This window comes from Urocitellus parryii, chromosome 13 (assembly GCF_045843805.1).
Source record: "Urocitellus parryii isolate mUroPar1 chromosome 13, mUroPar1.hap1, whole genome shotgun sequence".
In the NCBI taxonomy this organism is placed as follows: domain Eukaryota; kingdom Metazoa; phylum Chordata; class Mammalia; order Rodentia; family Sciuridae; genus Urocitellus; species Urocitellus parryii.
In genome coordinates this window covers 48,301,801-48,321,091 of record NC_135543.1, presented here as the reverse complement: position 1 = coordinate 48,321,091, position 19,291 = coordinate 48,301,801, and the positions used below count along the sequence as shown (strand labels likewise).

Here is a 19,291-nt window from a genome sequence, read left to right as displayed (position 1 = left end):
AGATAAATATCACTGATTTTAGAATATAGTAAATACAAAGTTGTTATAAAAATAGAATTTCAAGCTGGATGAGGAGGTGCAGTTTGTAAGCCCAGCTCCTCAGGAGGCTAAAGCAGGAGGATGACAAATTCAAGGCCAGCCTGGTCAATTTAGCAAGACTGTCTCAAAACAAAAAACCAAAACCAACAACAACAAAAAAGAAGGGATAGGGAGTGGTAGAGTGCCCCTGAGTTCAATACCAAGTACCACAAAATAACTGAATAAATAAAAATTTTTAAAAATACAAATTTGGGGCTGGGGTTGTGGCTCAGTGGTAGAGCACTTGCCTACTATGTGTGAGGCAGTGGGTTTGATCCTCAGCACCACATAAAAATAAATAAAATAGAATTATAAAAAAATAGAAATTTATTTACAAAAACATAAATAGATTACATATGTATATACATATATATGATCTGAATGAACACAGACCAAGAAGATTTTTCTGCCTGGATAATTATGGGTCTTGGGTCTTGTAAATTTCCCTTTTTTGTTTGTTTGTTTCTTACCTGTATTTTTCTACTATGCACTTATACTATTTAAGCAAAAAAAAATGTTTTAAATAACATGCTTTTCACCATAAATCTATAAATGATCATTTAAAAAATTAAGACATCATTTAAATTTACTTACCAAGAGATTCTCTCCTGCTACTCCTCTGTTGTTAAAAACCACACATCTAAAAATCAGGAAAGTAATTCTGTTACTTCTATACATGAACCTTATGATAATGTTCAACAATTTCATCTCAATGGTCTAAAGACAATTCCAGTTCTTCCAATTCAACATATATGTTCAAATTAGGAAGCTTTATATTGAAGTGATATTAATTTTTTCTACCAAAAAAGCAGAAAATTTAGAACTTCTCTCTATGCGTATGTATAGGCCTTAGATAAGAATTATTAAAACAATTCTAAAAACAAGTAGAATTTAAGTGTTATTGCTTCAAATATGTCCTCTACCCACTGTATTTGTAACGTTATTAAGAATCTATTTATATTCTAAGAAACAGCTCCTGTTCCATCAAGGCTCAGAAAATATGTAGGCTGGAATTTTACCTGAGATGAAAACAGGTAGAACTGCAAGGAGTCTGACACCTGATTGGGGGGATGGGGCCCCCTGTTGTGCTACAGACTCTATTATGCCAGTTGAACTGGGGGATTAGAGAAGATCTTATATTTTTCCAATGATTCTGTTTGCATCTCCTGGATAAATGGGTGATGTAAAGGGCCTGGATCAATGTTGGCCCAAAGCAAGGACTCAATGAAAGCTATCTATCCATAGCAATGGTAGCCACAGTGTCATGGTAAAAAAGTTACCCCATATTTAACTGTAACCCAGATACATAGGTATTTGCCCTTCTTGGACTAAGTCCTGACTTGTGTCTTTATAGATTCTCATTGACTTAGTGAGTCTATATTCATGTCAATTAAAATTCATTTTGTTTTCAGCTATTTACTTATCCAAATCAATTAAGGCCATTTAAAAGATTCAAATTCTCTTCTTTCAGAGTGCCACTGCTCCTTGTGCAGGTTCTGAGCACCTATGAGCTAAATGCCCTACAAAACATGTGCTCTCCTCTCAGGGAGTTAGATTTCAAGGCACACTATGTCCGTTCAATGTGGTGTTCAGGGGAAATGTACTGTGCAAAGCAATTGTTTCTTGCATCTGAAAATGCATACAGAAAATTATTACTAGGTCTAACTAAGAGAAATGTTTAAAAGTCTTAGAAATCTGATTTGAGAAAAAATTAGAAATACTACATTTTTTTTTTTACTGATTTAAGAGAAATCTTAAACACACCATAAATACATGCAGAAGTTAAAGTAGGGTCAATTACTCCTTTATCTTTTCTTGCTAAAAAGAATAGCAAGACAGACTAGATATAAATAATATGTAAGTTGGCCACTTTTCTTCACTTGTGTAAGCACCTAAGTCACACAGGAATTAGTGTTAAAGACAACTGTTGACCTTGAACTGTGAAGCTCCTTGTCATTCAGGTAAGAATTTCTTTTAGAGTATAAACATTAAGTAGTATTAAAATGGCTTCTGGAGCAAGATGTCATCATGTGACTGCCACTGAGAGAGGGCAACAGAGGTAGTGAGGGGAAAGAAAAATATGAAATGCAAGCTCATGAAAAAGAAGTCTATAGGCTGGAGTTGTGGCTCAGTGGCAGAGCACTTGCCTAGCATATGTGAGGCACTGGGTTTGATTCTCAGCACCACATATAAATAAATGAATAAAATAAAGGTCCATCAACAACAACAACAACAAAAAATATTAAAAAAAAAAAAAAGAAGCCTATGCGTCTGGGATTTTCTTCTAAAATTTAGCCTGGGGTATCTGTACTTTCCCTCAGGCAACTTTGGAAACTGGATCATAGCTCTGGTATCTCTTGCTAGAGGAACTCAAATGACCTTTCCCCATGTCTTTGTTCTTGACAATGTTCAAAAATCAGCAGCGGTCATCATTATCCACTTTTAGTCTTGGACATGTGGCAGAACCAAGCAGCCATGAAGAATGGCAGAATGAGGGCTGCCAATCTGTCCCTCCCTCAGAAACAAGAGCTGGTTGTGAGGCTACTCAGGGTGGACAAGCCTCTGTTAACTTGCCTAACAACTTTCCAACTTTTACAGTTTACCCCAAATGCTTTTAAAATGTGTGTGCATGAGGAAATCAGTTTGTAAAATTTGTTTTTCCTTCATATTTTAATGATTTAAATTTTATTCTCAAAAAAAAAGGAAAATAGAAATAAAGAGAAGAAATGCCAAATAAAGAATAAATCTGACATAAAAACCTTTCTGGCACAACCAGCACCTTGGTTTAGATATGGTTTGAGTATATCCTCCAAGGGTTCATGTGTTGAAACTTAATCCCCTTAGAAGGCATTAGGAGGGTAGAAATTTAATCCATCTATGATGCTTAAAAGTGGAGTCTTTGGGAGGTAATTGGGATTAGATAAATTCATCAGATTGCAGTCCCCATGATTGATTTTGGTAGTTTTATAAGAAGAGGGAGGGAGACCAGGACACATGTGCATGCACTCTCTATCTCTTGCCATGTGATAATCTGTATCAGCTCAGGACTTTGCCAGCAAGAAGACCATCACCAGTTGCAGTCCCCTGACCTTGGACCTCTAGAAATGTAAGTCAAAATAAGCCTCTTTTCTCTATAAATATCCAGCCTCAGGTATTTCATTACAGTAATGCAAAATGGTATAATATACCAAGAAAACAGATGAGTCTCTTTTAATGAAGGTTAAAAAAAAAAAAAGGTAGAAAGCAGAATGATGTGGTGGTGCATACCTACAATGCCAGCTACTCAGGAAGTTGAAGCAGAAGAATTGTGAATCTGAGGGCAGCCTGGGCAACTTAGCAAGACCTTGTCTCAAAATAAAATAAAAAAGGGCAGGAGGCCTGGGCTGTAGCTCAGCAGTAGCACACTTGTCTGGCATGTGTGAGGCACTGGGTTCGATTCTCAGCACCACGTATAAATAAATAAATAAATAGAGAAAGAAAGGAAGGAAGGAAGGAAGGAAGAAAAGTCTATCAACAACTTAAAAATATATATAAAAAAAAAAGGGCAGGGGATGTAGCTCAAAGGTAGAGAGCTTGTCAAGCATGTGTGAGGCCCTAGGTTGGACCTCTAGTACCCAAAAACAAACAAACAAACAAACAAAGGCAGAGAGCTACCTACTTATAACACAGGGTTTCACTCAGTCTTTCGCACTATAGATATTTAAGATCAAATAATTCTTTATGGTAGGGCTATTCTGTGCACTATATGATGCTCAGTAGTATTCTAGCCTCTACCAACTGGAAGCTAAAATGTCTCCCAAGCATGACAATCAAAAAGATATATCCAAGGCTGGTAGTGAAGCTTAGTGGCAGAATGCCTGCCTAGCACTCATGAGGTTCTTGGTTTGATCCCCAGCAATGAAAAACAAATCAAAATCAACAACTCCCACCAACTCCCAAAAGTTTCCAGATGTTGCAAGATGTTCCCTGGGCAAGAGTATCTTCTGGTTGAGAAACACTGTTCCTATCAAATGAAATAGAGAGCCTTGAATCTGTTCAGTCTACCTGAACACATATGGACTTTCCTACCACACACTTAGGAGCAAACTGGGCTTGGACACCAAGAAAAGGCAGTGAGAAGTTCTCAAGAATACAGGACTTCTCCAGGTCTCCTTCCCAAATCTGTAACATTAAGGAATTTTATCAGATAATCTTAAATATATCCCACTTCTAAGATTCAGAAATAATAATAATAATTAGTAAGGGGTGGAGTGATAATCAGTAAGGGGTGGAGTGATAAGAACATTTAGGGATTAACTATTCATACTACTCTAATTTCAGCTATAATAAAAACAGATAAAGTTCATTACTTTTAACTACATGTCAGATCACGTTCTAAGCACTTCCTGTGAATATTAATATTGGAGTGTCTCATTCATTCATGGGAAACTTCACTAAAAAGAATGTTTCCTAAACAAAAGATGGAGTTACAGCTTGTAACAGAGAAACAAAATAACAATATAAAGTTCCTAGCCTTAAGGAGGATAGACTGAAAAAGCTACAAGCCATATTTTCAGTGGAGTGACTACAATAAAAATGGAATCATGGGGCTGGGGTTGAGCGCTTGCCTACCATGTGTGGGCACTGGGTTCATTCACCAGCACCACATAAAAATAAAATAAAGCTATTGTATCCACCTACAATTAAAAAATAAATGGTTAAAAAGATGGAATCATAAGGCAGCATTAAATTCAATGTCCAATGAGTGGAATATATAATAAAGCCCTGGGGTGGGGTTGTAGCTCAGTGGTAGAGCGCTTGCCTAGTATGTGTGAGGCACTGAGTTCAATTCTCAGCATTCAATATAAATAAAAATTTTAAAAAGTCCATTGACAACTAAAATGTGTGTGTGTGTGTGTGTGTGTGTGTGTGTGTGTGTGTGTAAAGACCCATGAGGTCAGGATAGGCTGAGTTGATTAGGAAAGTTTTATGGAAAAAGTAGATAACTCTCATGCTGAGAAATGAAAAACGTAAAGATTGTAGTAGAAGAAAATTAGGACTATTATGAATGGAGCAATGTGAACAAGATATAAAGAATATATAAAATGTTCTCAGGATAAAAAAAAATAGATATTTGTTGAAATATGGCTATATACAGAATAACAATAGAAAACAAGAATGGAAAAATAGATTAGGAGGTTTCTAAATGCAAGGTTAGGACATGACTAGGAGGTTCTGCTTTCAGGAAGGTCAGGGTAGATCCTATCAGGTCAACCCTTCCATAGAATAATAACTATATATTCCAAACAAAATATCAAGACAACAGAGAATGAAAACAGAAGTTAAAAAAAAAAACAGGCAGAAAACACAAGTTAACACTAGAAAGTAGAAACTGACATTGGGTGGGATTTCATATTTTTACAGGTTTTTATTTTTGTTTTGGCTAAGAAGAGGCAGTAGTTGGTATTTTTCAATGATAGATTTAAAAAAAAAAAACACCCCAATGGGAATGTTCAATCTTACAGGTTTGAAGAATTAGACCACAAAGTTTGGAGTAACTATAATAATTAGACCATGAGGGATACCTTAGAAAGTAACACAGAGGAAGAGTCCTAAATTATGGATAAAAAAACTGGGCCACATCTCTGATTAATCCTTCATCTATATCTGTATCTACATCTATTTCAATATTTATACATGAGGCAGAAACTAGGTGAAATTTAATGTCTGGTTATCACAGATATGGCAGAGTTTGAAGCTTGAATTTAGCTGTATTTTCTTTCTTTAACAATCTACTTATTTTCTTTAAAGAGGATTTTTTAAACATTTATTTTTATGTGGTGCTGAGGATCAAACCCAGTGCCTCACACATGCTAGGAGAGCACTCTACCACTGAGCCACAACCCTACCCCACCCCACCCCGCCATATTTTCTTCCTTATTAAAAAAAAAAAAAGAAGAAACTAAGAAAAATCAATCCTCTTTTGAAAAATATTGCACAATTCAGAGTCTCTACAATGGATAATTCAAACTGTTCACAACACTATTCAAAATTAATAGACCAAGAAGGAACAGGAAACATGACCTATACTCCAACAGATAAGATAACTGACCCTAAGATGATCCAGATGCTAGAATTGGCAGATGAGTATTTAAAGCAGCTATTATACCAAAGCTCAAGGACATAAAGGCGTAAAAAATGTTTGTAAAGAATTTGAAATCTTCCAGGTATGGTGATACATACCTATAATCCCAGTGACTTGGGAGGCTGAGAGGGGATGATTGCAAGTTCAAGGGCAGCCTCAGCAACTTAGTGAGGACTTCAGCAACTTAGCAAGACCCTATCTCAAAATGAAATAAACAAGGCTGGGGATGCAGCTCAGTATTAGATCAGTTTGTCTAGCATGTGCGAGCCACTGGATTCAGTCCTCACCATTGAAAGAAAAAAAAAAAAAGAACCCTGGTGATCTATGTAACAATATAAAAAGATATTGTAACTGTGGTTCCTAAAGGAGAGGACAGGAAGAATGGGGAAAAGTATTTAAGAAAAAAAAGCAAAAAACTCCAATTCCAAATCTGATATAAAAAGACATGAACTCAGATTAAAAGGAGGGTAACAGAGAAACAAACAAAACACTAATAAACAAAACCCGCCAGAAGACAAATAATAAAATGATATACTTTAAATCTACCATATCAATAACTATACTAAATGTAAAAGGACTAAAAATTCTAACTAAAAACTAGAGACTTTCAGACTGAATAAAAAAGAAAGTCCAAAATATATGTCTACAACCCATACACTTTAAGTATAAAACGAGATATTTTGAAACTTACAATATGAAAAAAGACATCATAGCAAAAGAAGGCTGGAGTGGCTACAATAATATAAGATAAAATATACTTCATAACCAGAGATTAAGGACAAATAATAATGATACAAGACTTAATTCACATTAAGACTAAGAATCAGGGCTGGGGTTGTGGCTCAGTGGTAGAGTGCCTGCCTAGTGAGTATGAGGTACTAGGTTTGATTCTCTGCACCACATATAAATAAATAAAATACAGGTCCATTGACAACTAAAAAAATATTAAAAAAAAGATCAAGAATCATAATCATGTGTGTAATGTATGACAGAGTTTCCATATACAAGAAGCAAAAATTTACAGAAAGAAATGGGGAAATAGAAAATTCACAATCATATTGGTTTTAATGCTTTATATCAGTGAAACAAAAAATCATTAAAATGTAAACTATATAACTAATAACAAAGTATTAATTTAATTTATATTTATTGAGCACTACAATCAGCAATATCAGAAAAATTATTCAAGAAATTGTAATTCCTGGGGATGTGGCTCCATGGTAGAGGGTTCGATCCCCAGCACCAAACATACAAAAAAATTATAATTCCTGAACATTGCCAAACTTATTACATCATAAAAGTAGTAAAAGGAAGGATTAGGGATGTAGCTCAGGGGTAAAGCATGTGCTTAGCATGCATGAAGCCATGAATTCAATCCCCAGAACCAAGAAAAAAAAGTAGTAAAATAAATTACCATAGTCCAAGTAAGTTTTTCTAGAGTATAAAGCTTTAGAAAATCAAACATAAGCCCAGCATAGTGGCACACACCAGTAATACCAGAAACTCAGGAGGCTAAGGCAGGAGGATCACAAGTTCTGGGCTAGCCTCAGCAATCTAGCAAGGCCTTAAGCAACTTAGTGAGATCCTGTCTCAAAATTTAGAAAAACAGGGCTGGGGTTGTGGCTTAGTGGTAGAGCGGTTGCCTAGCAGATGTGAGGTACTGGGGTACTGGGTTCGATTCCCAGTACCACATATAAACAAATAAAATAAAGGTCCATTCACAACTAAAAATATTTTCAAATTAATAAAAAAAGTAAGTAGGGGATTTGGGGATGTGGCTCACTGGTTAAGTGCCCCTGGGTTTAGTTCCTAGTACCCCCCCCCACAAACAACATGAAAATTATACATATTAGGTGGTATAGTGTGATAATTTGATGCATGTATACAATATGTAATCATCAATTAGGCTAATCAGAATTTCTATCTCCTTAAACATTTATCATTTAGGAACCCTAGAACTCTTTTCTTCTGGTTCTTTATAAAATACACAATGAGGGCTGGGGTTGTGGCTCAGTGGCAGAGCACTTGCCTCACATGTGTGAGAAACTGGGTTCGATCCTCAGCACCACATAAAAATAAATAAAGATATTGTGTTCATCTACAATTAAAAATTATTTAAAAAATAAAATACACAATGAATTGTGGACAATATTCACCCTAATGTGCTATAGAATATTAGAACTTATTCCTCCTATCTAACTATATCTTCGTATCTATTATTCAATTCCCCCCCTCCAAAGCTAAATTTAATTGTAGCAAATCAAAGTAGCAATTCTGTTTATCTTTTGCTGATCAAAAGTTCTAAGTGACACTATGAATTTAAAAACCAGAACAGCAAGTCAGCAAGTTAATGTTTAATGAAATCAGCAAATAAATTTTTCGTTCATAAAAAAAAATTAATGAATGCAGATTATTTTTAGGCATATTTAAAAACCAGTTGGCCAGAGAGGGAAAAAAGAGTCAAAATTATCCTTAATGTCACGAAGGTGAAAAACTTATATACAACTAGCATCAAGAATTCTCTTTAAGCCAGGTGTGATGGCTCACACTTATAATCCCAGGGGCTTGGGAGGCTGAAGCAGGAGAATCACGAGTTCAAAGCCTGCCTCAGCAACCATGAGGCACTAAGTAACTCAAATAAAATACAAATAAGGGCTGAGGATGTGGCTCAGTAGTTGAGTGCTCCAGAGTTCAATCCCCTGTACCCCCACCAAAATAAAAGAATTCTCTTTAAACCAGGTGAGGTAGCGTATACCTGTAATCCTAGCAGCTTGGGAGGTAGAGGCAGGATCTCAAATTCAAAGCCAGCCTCGGTAAAAGCCAGGTGCTAAACAACTCAGTGAGACTGTCTCTAAATGAAATGTCAAAAAGGGCTAGGTACATGGCTCAGTAGTTAAGTGTCCCTGGGTTTAATCCCTAGTACCAAAAAAAAAAAAAAAAAAAAAGAGAATTCTCTTTAAGAGGCTGGGGTTATAAGCTCAGTGATAGGGCATTTTCCTAGCATCAGGAAATCTTTTCCAGCCTAGCATGGTGGCATACACCTGTAATCCCAGCAGTTTAGGAGGCTGAGGAAGGAGTTCAAAGCCAGCCTCAGCAACTCAGCAAGACCCTGTCTCTAATTAAAATATAAAAGAGGGGCTGGGGATGTGGTTGAATCCCCTGGTACAAAAAAAAAAAAAAAATTCTTTCAGTGCTCTTTTATATTATTTTATTGGAATCTTACCCTCCTATTCTCTTGTCATCTCTGACACTAAAGTTATGGAGCTTCTTTCTGAGGGTCTCAAATTCTATCTTACTCATTTGCATTCTACTCCATGTCTCTGATATTTTTTATAGATTCTGTCAACTGAATACCAAGTTGAATTAGCTCTATGTTTCATGTTCCCAGTGTTCATAACTAACATAAGTCACAAGTCACTGCTGGAAACTTTATTACCAGAGACAAGTATCACAGGATGATGTAGATTCCAGCAGCCACTGTTAGTAAGACATTTCCTTCCTGCTTCCTGGACTACCCATTGCCTGGCCAGGCACACTGACGTTATTGTCTCTGCACTTTCTTGGAATGCTTTCTTCCTGGTAAATAGGGCCTACACAGTAAGCACCTCATTTCTCTCTGAGACTAGAACAGAATAGTGAGGCTCTTCCATAAGCCAAACAATGGCCCTGATTCACTCTTAGATTTCATAGCCAACACTTTTTAATTGTTTAATTGTTCATTATGGGCCAGGTGCCAGTTAATATCCTTTATATACATTACAAGCAATCCTCACAATACTAGGAGGTGTAAGATATTGTTACAAAGGAGAAAAGTGGGGTGCAGAGTGGTTAAATAATCTGTTTGTGGGGCTGGGGTCGTGGCTCAGCAGTAGAGCGCTCGCCTGGCAACTGCAAGGCCCTGAGTTCAAATCCTCAGAACCACATAAAAATAAATAAATAAAGGCATTTTTAATAAAATCTGTCCCTGGACATACAAGTTATTTGACGGGAAGATTAGATATTAGAATAAAAAGAATAAATTACTTAAAACATTTAACAAAAATATGATTTAAGAACACTTCAACACTAAGAAATACATTTGATTAATGCCCTAAGCAGACAATGGCAATTTTATCCTATTCAAAAACTGTGTAAAGACAAATGAAAAAAATGGATACAATTTCATGTGCTAAATTCAGAGCAGAGCCCAGGCAGATCTGACTTAAGAATCCTTTTAACCACCTCACTGTGCTGCCCCATGCAATCTGAGCTAGTAACAGTCAAGTCTTTTTCCAAGAAAGATGGGAGTTCTGAACACAGAGTACCCTTATGGGCATACCAACACTGATAAAAAGAGCTTTGTCCCTGAAAGTGTGTTCAATGAGGTATCGTTTTGTAGTAGAATATCTAATGAGTTCTCTAGAGAATGGGACCACTTGTCAGAATCCATCATAACTTTCCCCAGAATATCATTAAATAGGCTAAACTCTTTGGTGTTTTTTAATATGCATTAACTAACATAGCTAGTCTTGTGAATAATCAATTGACAACCTTATTCCAAACTTAAAAAAAAACAAATTGTTTTAACAACAAAAATGAATTACTGAGCTAAAAAATATCGTCTGGTGTTAATTCACAATCATTTCTTGTTTAGGATACTGCTGTCAGATTGGAAGGAGGCAGTGACCTTTTTTTTTTTTTTTTTCGGTACTGAGGGTTGAACCCAGGGGGACTTAAACACTGAGCCACATTCCCAGCCCTTTTTTTTTATATTCTTTTTAGAGAAAGGGTCTCGCTGAGTTGCTTAGGGCCTCGCTAAATTGCCGAGGCTGGCTTTGAACTCGAAATTCTCCTGCCTCAGCCTCTCCAGCCACTGGGAATAGAACTCACACTTTTTTCATTGCCTCATTTTTCTTTGTTTAACCCCCTTCATTTTGCCTCCTTCAAAGTCTACAGATGACCCCTAAGGCACCTCTAATGCTACAAGAAGAGCTAAACATCATAGATAGTCATATATTTATGGCTGCTGCTTCTCCTAAATAAAAAATTTCTCAGGCCCAAACCCCAAACTTGAAAGTAAATGAACATTTAAAAGATTTTAAAGCAGCCAGGCTGGAGTTGCAGCTCAGTGGTTGAATACTTGCCTAGCATGCCTGAGACCCTGGGTTTGATCCCCAGCACTGGCCAAAAAAAAAAAAAAAAAAAAAAAAAGCAGTCAGATTTTCACATTTGAACTACTTTTAAAATCATGTCCCACTTTAAAATCTCAAAAATATAAAGGATGGACAATAGCATCCTTGCTACCAGTAAGTGTGATTTGCAGTGAAAAATAAAAAGACTTTGAACCTGCCAAATCATATAAAATCAGTGCTCTTTCTAAGTAGCAAAACAAACAACCAACACCACCCCCCCCAAAAAAAAAATCAACTGGCATGAGAGTATGAAATTTCTTGAAACACAAGTCTGCAATGTTTACAATGTTGAAAACCCCAGAATGATCCTTTTCCCTCTTCTAACAACTCTTCCTCTGCCAGACTTATCAAATGTTCTCCTTGCCCTTCCAGCTATATCTGACTCTGCTGACCTACTCCATCTCTCCACAAAATGTCCCTCTTAGTTCTGATATTCCAGAATCCTACATTCAACTCTCTGACCGCTCAGTGGTAGAGACTGCTAATCATCTTCCCCTTCTTTCTCAGTAACAGATGTCCAAAATAAAATTTAATTTTTAAGCTTCCCTTGCAGTTAAGAGCAGACCAATGAGAAACAAGCAAAAGTGGTATGCACAATTGCTGGATTTTTTTTTTTCTTTTGCAGTGCTAGGAATCAAACCCAGGACCTCACATATGCTAGGCAAACCTCTATCACTCAGCTACACCTCCCCACTAGCCCCTTGGGTATGCATCTTTAAAGAAAGATGGAACTTTTGGGGTATCATTTTAATTGCTTTCTTGGGTCCTGGAATGCACTATAACTAGAGTTGAAGCAACATGATAAGAGCCTGGATTCCTGGCAGGGTAGAACACCAGGAAAGCTGTGGTCCACCGTCTTGAATTTTTTTCATGAGAAAGAAATAAATCTGTGTCTCTTTTAAACATTGTTATTTTGTTTTCTGTCACATGCAGCCAATCCTGGTCCTTTCTAATGCACGCTTCCCTACTTCTGGACTCTGTCACTTCAACTAGACTACATGCTCTTTGGAATATAGGTTCTGATACTGTACTTTACAGTCCCAAAATACTTAATGACTGACCTAGATTTCAATGATCCTATTATTATGTAATTCTGGATGAGACATTCTTTTAATATTAGCTGGGGGTGGAATATAATATTATACAAATAAAAAGGTCAAGGTAAAAGATGATATAGATGTTGTTGTTTACTTTTTTCTCCTAGCTTTTGTTTTAGTATTGAAGACAAATTCAGAGAATGGGAAAACGATTTAAGAAAGTGGAATATTATCCAGGAACATAAAATAATTACCTATGAAGCTATGTTTCTGCATGGAATTGCTTACTTGTTTTGAGACAGATTTTCACTTATGTTGCAGAGGCTGGTTTTAAACTACTGGGCTCAAGCAATCCTCCTGCCTCCTATGGAGCAGCAGGAGGAACAATACTACAGGAGTTCATCACCATGCCTGTCTTGCAGATTTTTTAAAAAAGAAATCTAGAAAATATAGATAAGATTTCAACAACTTTTTTAGCTGCACAGGTGTAAATCATTGGAGCAAACTATCTTTTCTCCTGTCCTCTGGGTTTCCATGAGGAGGGTTTCTCTCTAAATATGTTACTCACCCTCCAAGAGGTGGATGACTTAAGTGATTGATGAAATTTGGAAGAATTTGTCTGGTTCAGCACTTTTCTCCTCTCAGGGTTGGGTATGTGCCAGAGAGATGTTCTGCAATCTCCCAGAGGATGGTCAATAAAAGCAGGCCAAATATTCCCTATCCAATTCTATTTACCTTTGACTTACTTTGGAACACCTTTGTTCACACTTATCTTACAAGAACTTTAGCCTACTTTCCATCCCATCAATCATTAATTTTTAATTAGTGAAACTTAACAGAAAAATATTTTGTTTTCATTCGTTTTCATAAATTGTTTAGCATCAGCAACAAACTCTTCTGTTTCATTTGTCCATATAGTGAGAATGAGATTCTAATGTCTAACTCATCTCTCACCAGTGAAGCACCAACAATTTCCTGGTGGAAATTCCTAATGGAATTCCTAATGAAATTCACAACCCTTTCTAAACACTCAATTTTAGACCAGATAATAACTGGGGCCAGAAGGCCAAGTGTATCCCTTACTACAACGATAGTCATACTGTTGATGAAAAGTCTCTGTATAATAGACGTAACAACATCCAAGCATTCCTGCAAGCAAACTAGACATTTATATTCCCCAAGGTATGTTGGCTTGTACTTGCTCTTCTGAGTTATAAAACATTTTTCTACTTGGATCAGGGAATAGAGGACAAGAAGGAAGATTTAAATATTTTCTAAAGACTCACTTTGCGCAAGGCACTGCACCATGTACTTTATACATTCCAACTGAAGTAGGTGAGAAAACTGTGATGTGCCAAGTTTTGTTTATCTATCTATCTATTTATTTATTTATTTGGTACGGGGGGATTGAAACCAGGGGCACTTTACCACTGAGCCGGATCCCCAGCCCTTTACTAAGTTGCTCAGACTGGCTTTGATATTGCAATCCTCCTGCCTCAGCCTCCCAAATTGCTGGGATTACCAATGTGCTTCACCCTGCCTGGATGTGAAGTTCAGTTATATTGCCCAGGGTCACTCAATAAGTGACAGCTCCAAGATGTCAATTCAGGCCTGATTCCAAAGCCCACATACATGCTGCCATATTGGACAGCCTTCTATACACCCTGTTCCCTGCCAGATCCCCTGCTACAGTATTGATGACTTAGTAACATTTTGTCTCCTAAGGACTCAACTCAGCCTTGTGCTAAACTTTCAGATCTATTTTTTACCTCAGTGGTCTTTGAAACTACTTGGTTTTTTGTGGTAGACTACAAAAATATCTTGTAGCTCTTTTTTGAAGGGATAGGGGTTACTGGGGATTGAACCTAGGGGCACTTCACCTCTGAGCTATGCTACCATTCCTTTTTTACTTTTTATTTGTGAGATAGGGTCTCACCAAGTTTCTGAGGCTGGCCTTGCACTTGAGATTCTCCTGCCTCAGCCTCCTGAGTTGCAGGAATTACAGTTGTGTACTGCCATTCCCAGCTATTTTGTGGCTCTTCCTTGTCAAGAGCAGGAGTCTATTTCCCTTCTCTGGGCTGAATATCTGATTTGCTTTGACCAGTAAAATGTGGCAGAAGCAATACTGTGGAAATTCTCAGTCTGGGCCTCAAGAAGCCTTGTAGCTTCTACTTTTGGCTCTTGGAATCCTCTGCCACCAAATGAACAAGCTCAGGATGAGCCCAATGGTGAATGAGACCACACAGAGTTGAGAAGAGTCATCTCAGCTGAAGGGCCCCAAGCACAAAGTTGTCCTGCCAGTTGACCATAAACACACAAATCATCCAGGCCAAGACCTGAAGACCTACCCAGCTAGACTCAGCCCAATTTACTGACTCACAGAATTGTGAGCAGAATGGTTGTTGTGTTAAGCCATTAAATTTTGGGTTGACTTGTTATACGGCAATGGTAACTGATACAGCCTCTCTGAACCTAGATTCAGAGACTCTTTGAAGTTAAAAATAAATGAGCATAAGTTCAGAGGCCATTGAAAAGTTTACTGACAATGGCTTATTCATCTATTCTGCACCCTACAAATCCAAATCTTATTCATTGTTAGCACCCTTTAAACTCAAATGGGTTAAGTTTTCAAGCAGCTAATGATTAATTGGTCCAGGCTTCCAATTAGAACTTTACTACTGCTTTGAGGCATAGTGTAGAGATAGACCTGGGAATAAAATTTGGCAACTTTTTACAAGTGATGGACAAAAACCATATATACTGGCAACACCAGGTGTTATGAAACTTAGTCCTTGAGTTTCAATTACATTATTTGTTTGTTTCTTGGTCCTGGGGATCGACCTCAGGCCTTACTCATGCTAAGCATGTACTCCACCACTGAGCTATATCCCCAGCCCCTTAACTACACTGCTTTGTTTTTGTGGTACTGGGGATTGAACCTACGGCACTCTACCACTGAGCTACATCCCCTGTTCTTTTTATTTTTTATTTTGAGGCAGGGTCTTGCTAAATTATTCAGGTTGGCCTCCAACTCACAATTGTCCTGTCTCAATCTCCTGGGTAGCTGGGATTATAGGCGTGTGCCACCATGCCTGGTCGGACTACATTGTTTTTAAAAGCAGTTTCTAAGTCTTGGGAGACAGTTCAGGCAAACTGTAGAATCAGCAATTTAAATATGTACAAAAAGGCTTTAAGGTCTTCTGTACTTTCTGAGCATGACTAAGTTTTAGCAAAAAAAAAAAAAGTAAGCATGCCTGATATCTAACTGGATGGTGCTTAAACAAGGAATAATGAATTTCTGCTACTGTTCAGAAAATTTGTGGATCACCATAATTCTGGAACACTATATCATAGTTTTGGAATGTCACTTCATAGACTAAATAGGCTTTATCTGTAAAAGATCAGAGTTAACTTGTCAAAATTGAATTCACCACTGTAGCACTTCGTCCTTCACATCAAATTGTTTTTAGTAACATAAACATAACATCAGTTATTCACAAAACAAATGTTCCAAGTTCAACGAGAGATATAACTCTACTTTAAATGCCAATGAAAGAAAGTTCCATTATAATAATTATCATCAGCTAAAAAAGACTGAGGTACCAAAAAACCAGTATCTTTCACAATGACCTTGCTTTAAGATCCTAGAGCTCAGGGCTGGAAGTATATAGAGTGGTAGAGTGCTTACTTAGCACGTAGGAGGCCCTGAATTCAATCCCCAGTATCAATGAACCTGAAACTTAAAAGATGCTAAGTCACTTGCAAAAAATTAAATTGTACCTGGTGACTGAGTTGAATAATGGTTACTCAAAAATGCTGTGGCGTCAACTGGACATTAGCCATGTTCATCTACAAATTTAGGTGGACAAAAGAGATATGGATCACCAATGGAAAAATAAGGAAGACCTACAGATGATTCTGAATATTTTTTACACTTGGGATCTTAGCCAGAGAGACTAAAATTAGTGAATAGAAGGTCCAAATACAGAGTGTGACAGGAACTACTGCATAGTTTCTGGAATTTGTAACTATTGTTGTCCACAACACTCCCTCCATTTGATTCTACTATTTCTCAGATCTTGGGGAGGGGAAGGGTGTTCTCTCTCTCTCTCTCTCTTAATATTTTTTTAGTTGTAGATGGACACAATACCTTTATTTTATTTGTTTTATTTTTATGTGATGCTGGGGATCGAACCCAGTGCCTCATGCATGCTAAGCAGGCGCTTTACCACTGAGCCATAACCCCTGGGAGGGGGTGTTCTCTTAATTCTCAGGTGATTCTAACTTCATTCCTTCATTCAACCTAAGTGTGCTGAGAGCCTACTATGCCAAGTCCCATTTCTTAGGAGATGATTCAGCTATACATTTTCCCCAAAAAAGGGACAAAAGGATGCAAAAAAATAATAATTGTAACTTAGAGGATTGCTTAATCCATGCAAAAAACAATACATATTTCTGAAACACACATGCAGATATATTTGTAGCTCATTTAGGATGAATTCAGTGAAAAGTGGAAAAAAGGTCTTTTACTGGTACCTGTATCCCAATTCTTCACTGAGATGGATCATATGAAGGATATAGGATTCCTTGCTTGTTCCAGTGAGGCCAGGTAACAATAAGATAGTAGGTCTGGTACTGCCATCCGAATAACACACACTGTTATCATTATCAAACCAATCCAGTGAAATCTGACCTCCATCAGCAGTTTTAATCAGTTCACTGAAAGGAGCAATTCAAAAGATACTACTCATCAAGTGTTTCCAGTTCTTTTTTAATTTTAGTGTCTTAATGCTATAAATGTACACCGTTATTTGGTCATCACAAAATGACTTTTTTTTCAGCAGTCACATGCACACACACCTATATATGATTTCCTTTCATCACAAAGATGTTATAAAGATTAATACCATAATGTACTTCTACCAGCTTAAGAAAAAGTTTGTCTATAAAAATGAACTTGAAAGCACTTCAAATATTTATCTTAATCATTTCCTCATTACTCTAAAATATCTAGCATTTAACCCCTATTTGATTGAGGTCACCAGATAACTCAACAGGGAATTCTAAATAACAAAAATGCTCATCTGATCACTGCTCTAGCTCTTCTGACTCAATAAATCTCCTCACAGAGCAGAGTATACTACAAAATTTTTTTTAATAGTAGAGATTAGAAATTTATTAAAGGACAGAAGAAAAGACTTCTCCCGGAGGAAGAAGGGGACCCAGAAGGTGGAATCCCTATACCACAAATTTGCTTCTTAAATAATTTAAAGTACTTTTCATGTAGTAACAATGAACTTAATAGAATTTTCCCAAATAGTAAAAATTTCAAGCAACAAAAGGAACTCCAGACTAGATGACTCAGGGAAATTAATAGTAGGCACTATTTAAATCCCAGGTTAATGATATTTTCTGGATCATACCTTTAACACCTCAGGGATATTATCACCAAGAACCCATTTTGCTTGTCAACATGAAGACCTTTTACCTTAAAGCAGTCCAGCACACAAACCTGAAATAATTGGCATCTTTCTCACCCCAGTATGTTATGTCAGTATGTTACCCATCAATGAGTTGGTGCATATATCATCAAAGGGTCTAAGTCTTCAGGGACGGAGGCATGACAAACTGGAAAACACTAACCCCCAAATACTTCTCTCATTTAGAAATAAGCTATTTGTGTTAGGGCACAACAGCGGGGTGGGAGGGGGAGCAATAAAACAATAATTTCCCGCAGCTGGAAATAGGATGGAAGATATCCCTTCTATTTTCCTTCTTTCTGTCTTATATACTTAGTAAACCTGAGATTCTACTAAGAACTGGAAAACTAAGAGTATGCAAAACAGAAACAAACAAACAACAACAAGCAAAAAAAATGATTTTAGGAAAATGACTGAAAACGGACATCTACTTACTTCCTGTACTGCACCGGCGGCTTGGAAGTGATGAAAGGTCTCAGCAGTGTTTGTCCTCGACTCTCCCAGCACCAGACCGTAGGGTAATACGTTTCTGTCACCACTGGACAGTGGTTCTGCAGGAAGCGGTTGAAACTCTCCCCTCCCGTCACTAACTGGGGTTTCTAAAGGGAAAGACAATATTAATGAAGGGATCCGGCACAAACCAAAGTTTCTGCCAACCCCAAACAAGAAACCAGCAAGCCTTGTGTCCCTCGCACGCGCAACCCCTCCGATTACATTTCCAGGAAGACTGATGCAAAGAATCCACAGTCACAAGAGTGATTTACCAAATCACTGGGGGAAAGTCAAGAGTTAAGGTAAGGGAGTCATTCTCCAAAGTGCTACAACACGCGGAGCAGCATTGGGTAGCGCCAGCGCTTCGAGGTCAGCAGGGTCGGGGCTGATGTCCGAGGACCCCCCTCCTCGGTCCCCAGCTTCAGGCAGGCGGTCAGGGGCTGGCCAGCTTTCCCGCGCGCGCCCAAAGGGCTCCATCAGAAGCCGGGGCAAGGGCAACCACTCGGGAGCAGCACGCTCGCTCGTCCCTGGGGCTGTCCACCCTCCGCTGTCCTAGCGGCCCTGCGCCAGGCGCCCGCGCCGCCCCCGGCTCACCTTGGCAATGCTGCTCAGGTAGTAGCAGGCATACGCGACGCTGAAGCCCAGGATCAGGGATAAACCCACCCCCGAACCGAAAAATCCAACCCGGATTTGGTGCTCCAGGTAGAGGGAGAGCTCCCGGGAGAGCATCCGCAGGTCCATAGCTAAGCGCTGCATGGCCCGGGGAGCGGGGTGCGCCGCTCCTGCGGCGGGAGGAGAGCCAGTCCGCGAGCGGGCCAAAGCGGGTGCCGTTCCGCCGGCGCCCTGGACAAGAGCGTCTCCTGCGGGGGGAGCGCAGCTTCCGCCAACGGGCGCGGCAGAGTGGCCATG

General features: G+C 38.2%; 1 protein-coding gene across 2 annotated transcripts in view; it reads right to left on the bottom strand.

The window, feature by feature from the left end:
* The window catches only part of Abhd3 (abhydrolase domain containing 3, phospholipase), a 50,182-nt gene extending 30,914 nt beyond the window's left edge, over positions 1 to 19,268 (bottom strand). The window contains exons 1-4 of one of the 2 annotated variants that reach the window (XM_026388079.2): positions 18,977 to 19,268; positions 18,326 to 18,489; positions 16,947 to 17,129; positions 673 to 718 (exon numbers count right to left, since the gene is read on the bottom strand). In XM_026388079.2, the coding sequence (XP_026243864.1) occupies positions 673 to 718; positions 16,947 to 17,129; positions 18,326 to 18,489; positions 18,977 to 19,138 (555 nt within the window). In that variant the 5' untranslated portion in view covers positions 19,139 to 19,268. The remainder of the gene's footprint in view (positions 1 to 672; positions 719 to 16,946; positions 17,130 to 18,325; positions 18,490 to 18,976) is intronic. The other variant, XM_026388080.2, reaches the window with a different exon arrangement.
* Positions 19,269 to 19,291: the final 23 nt, after the last annotated feature.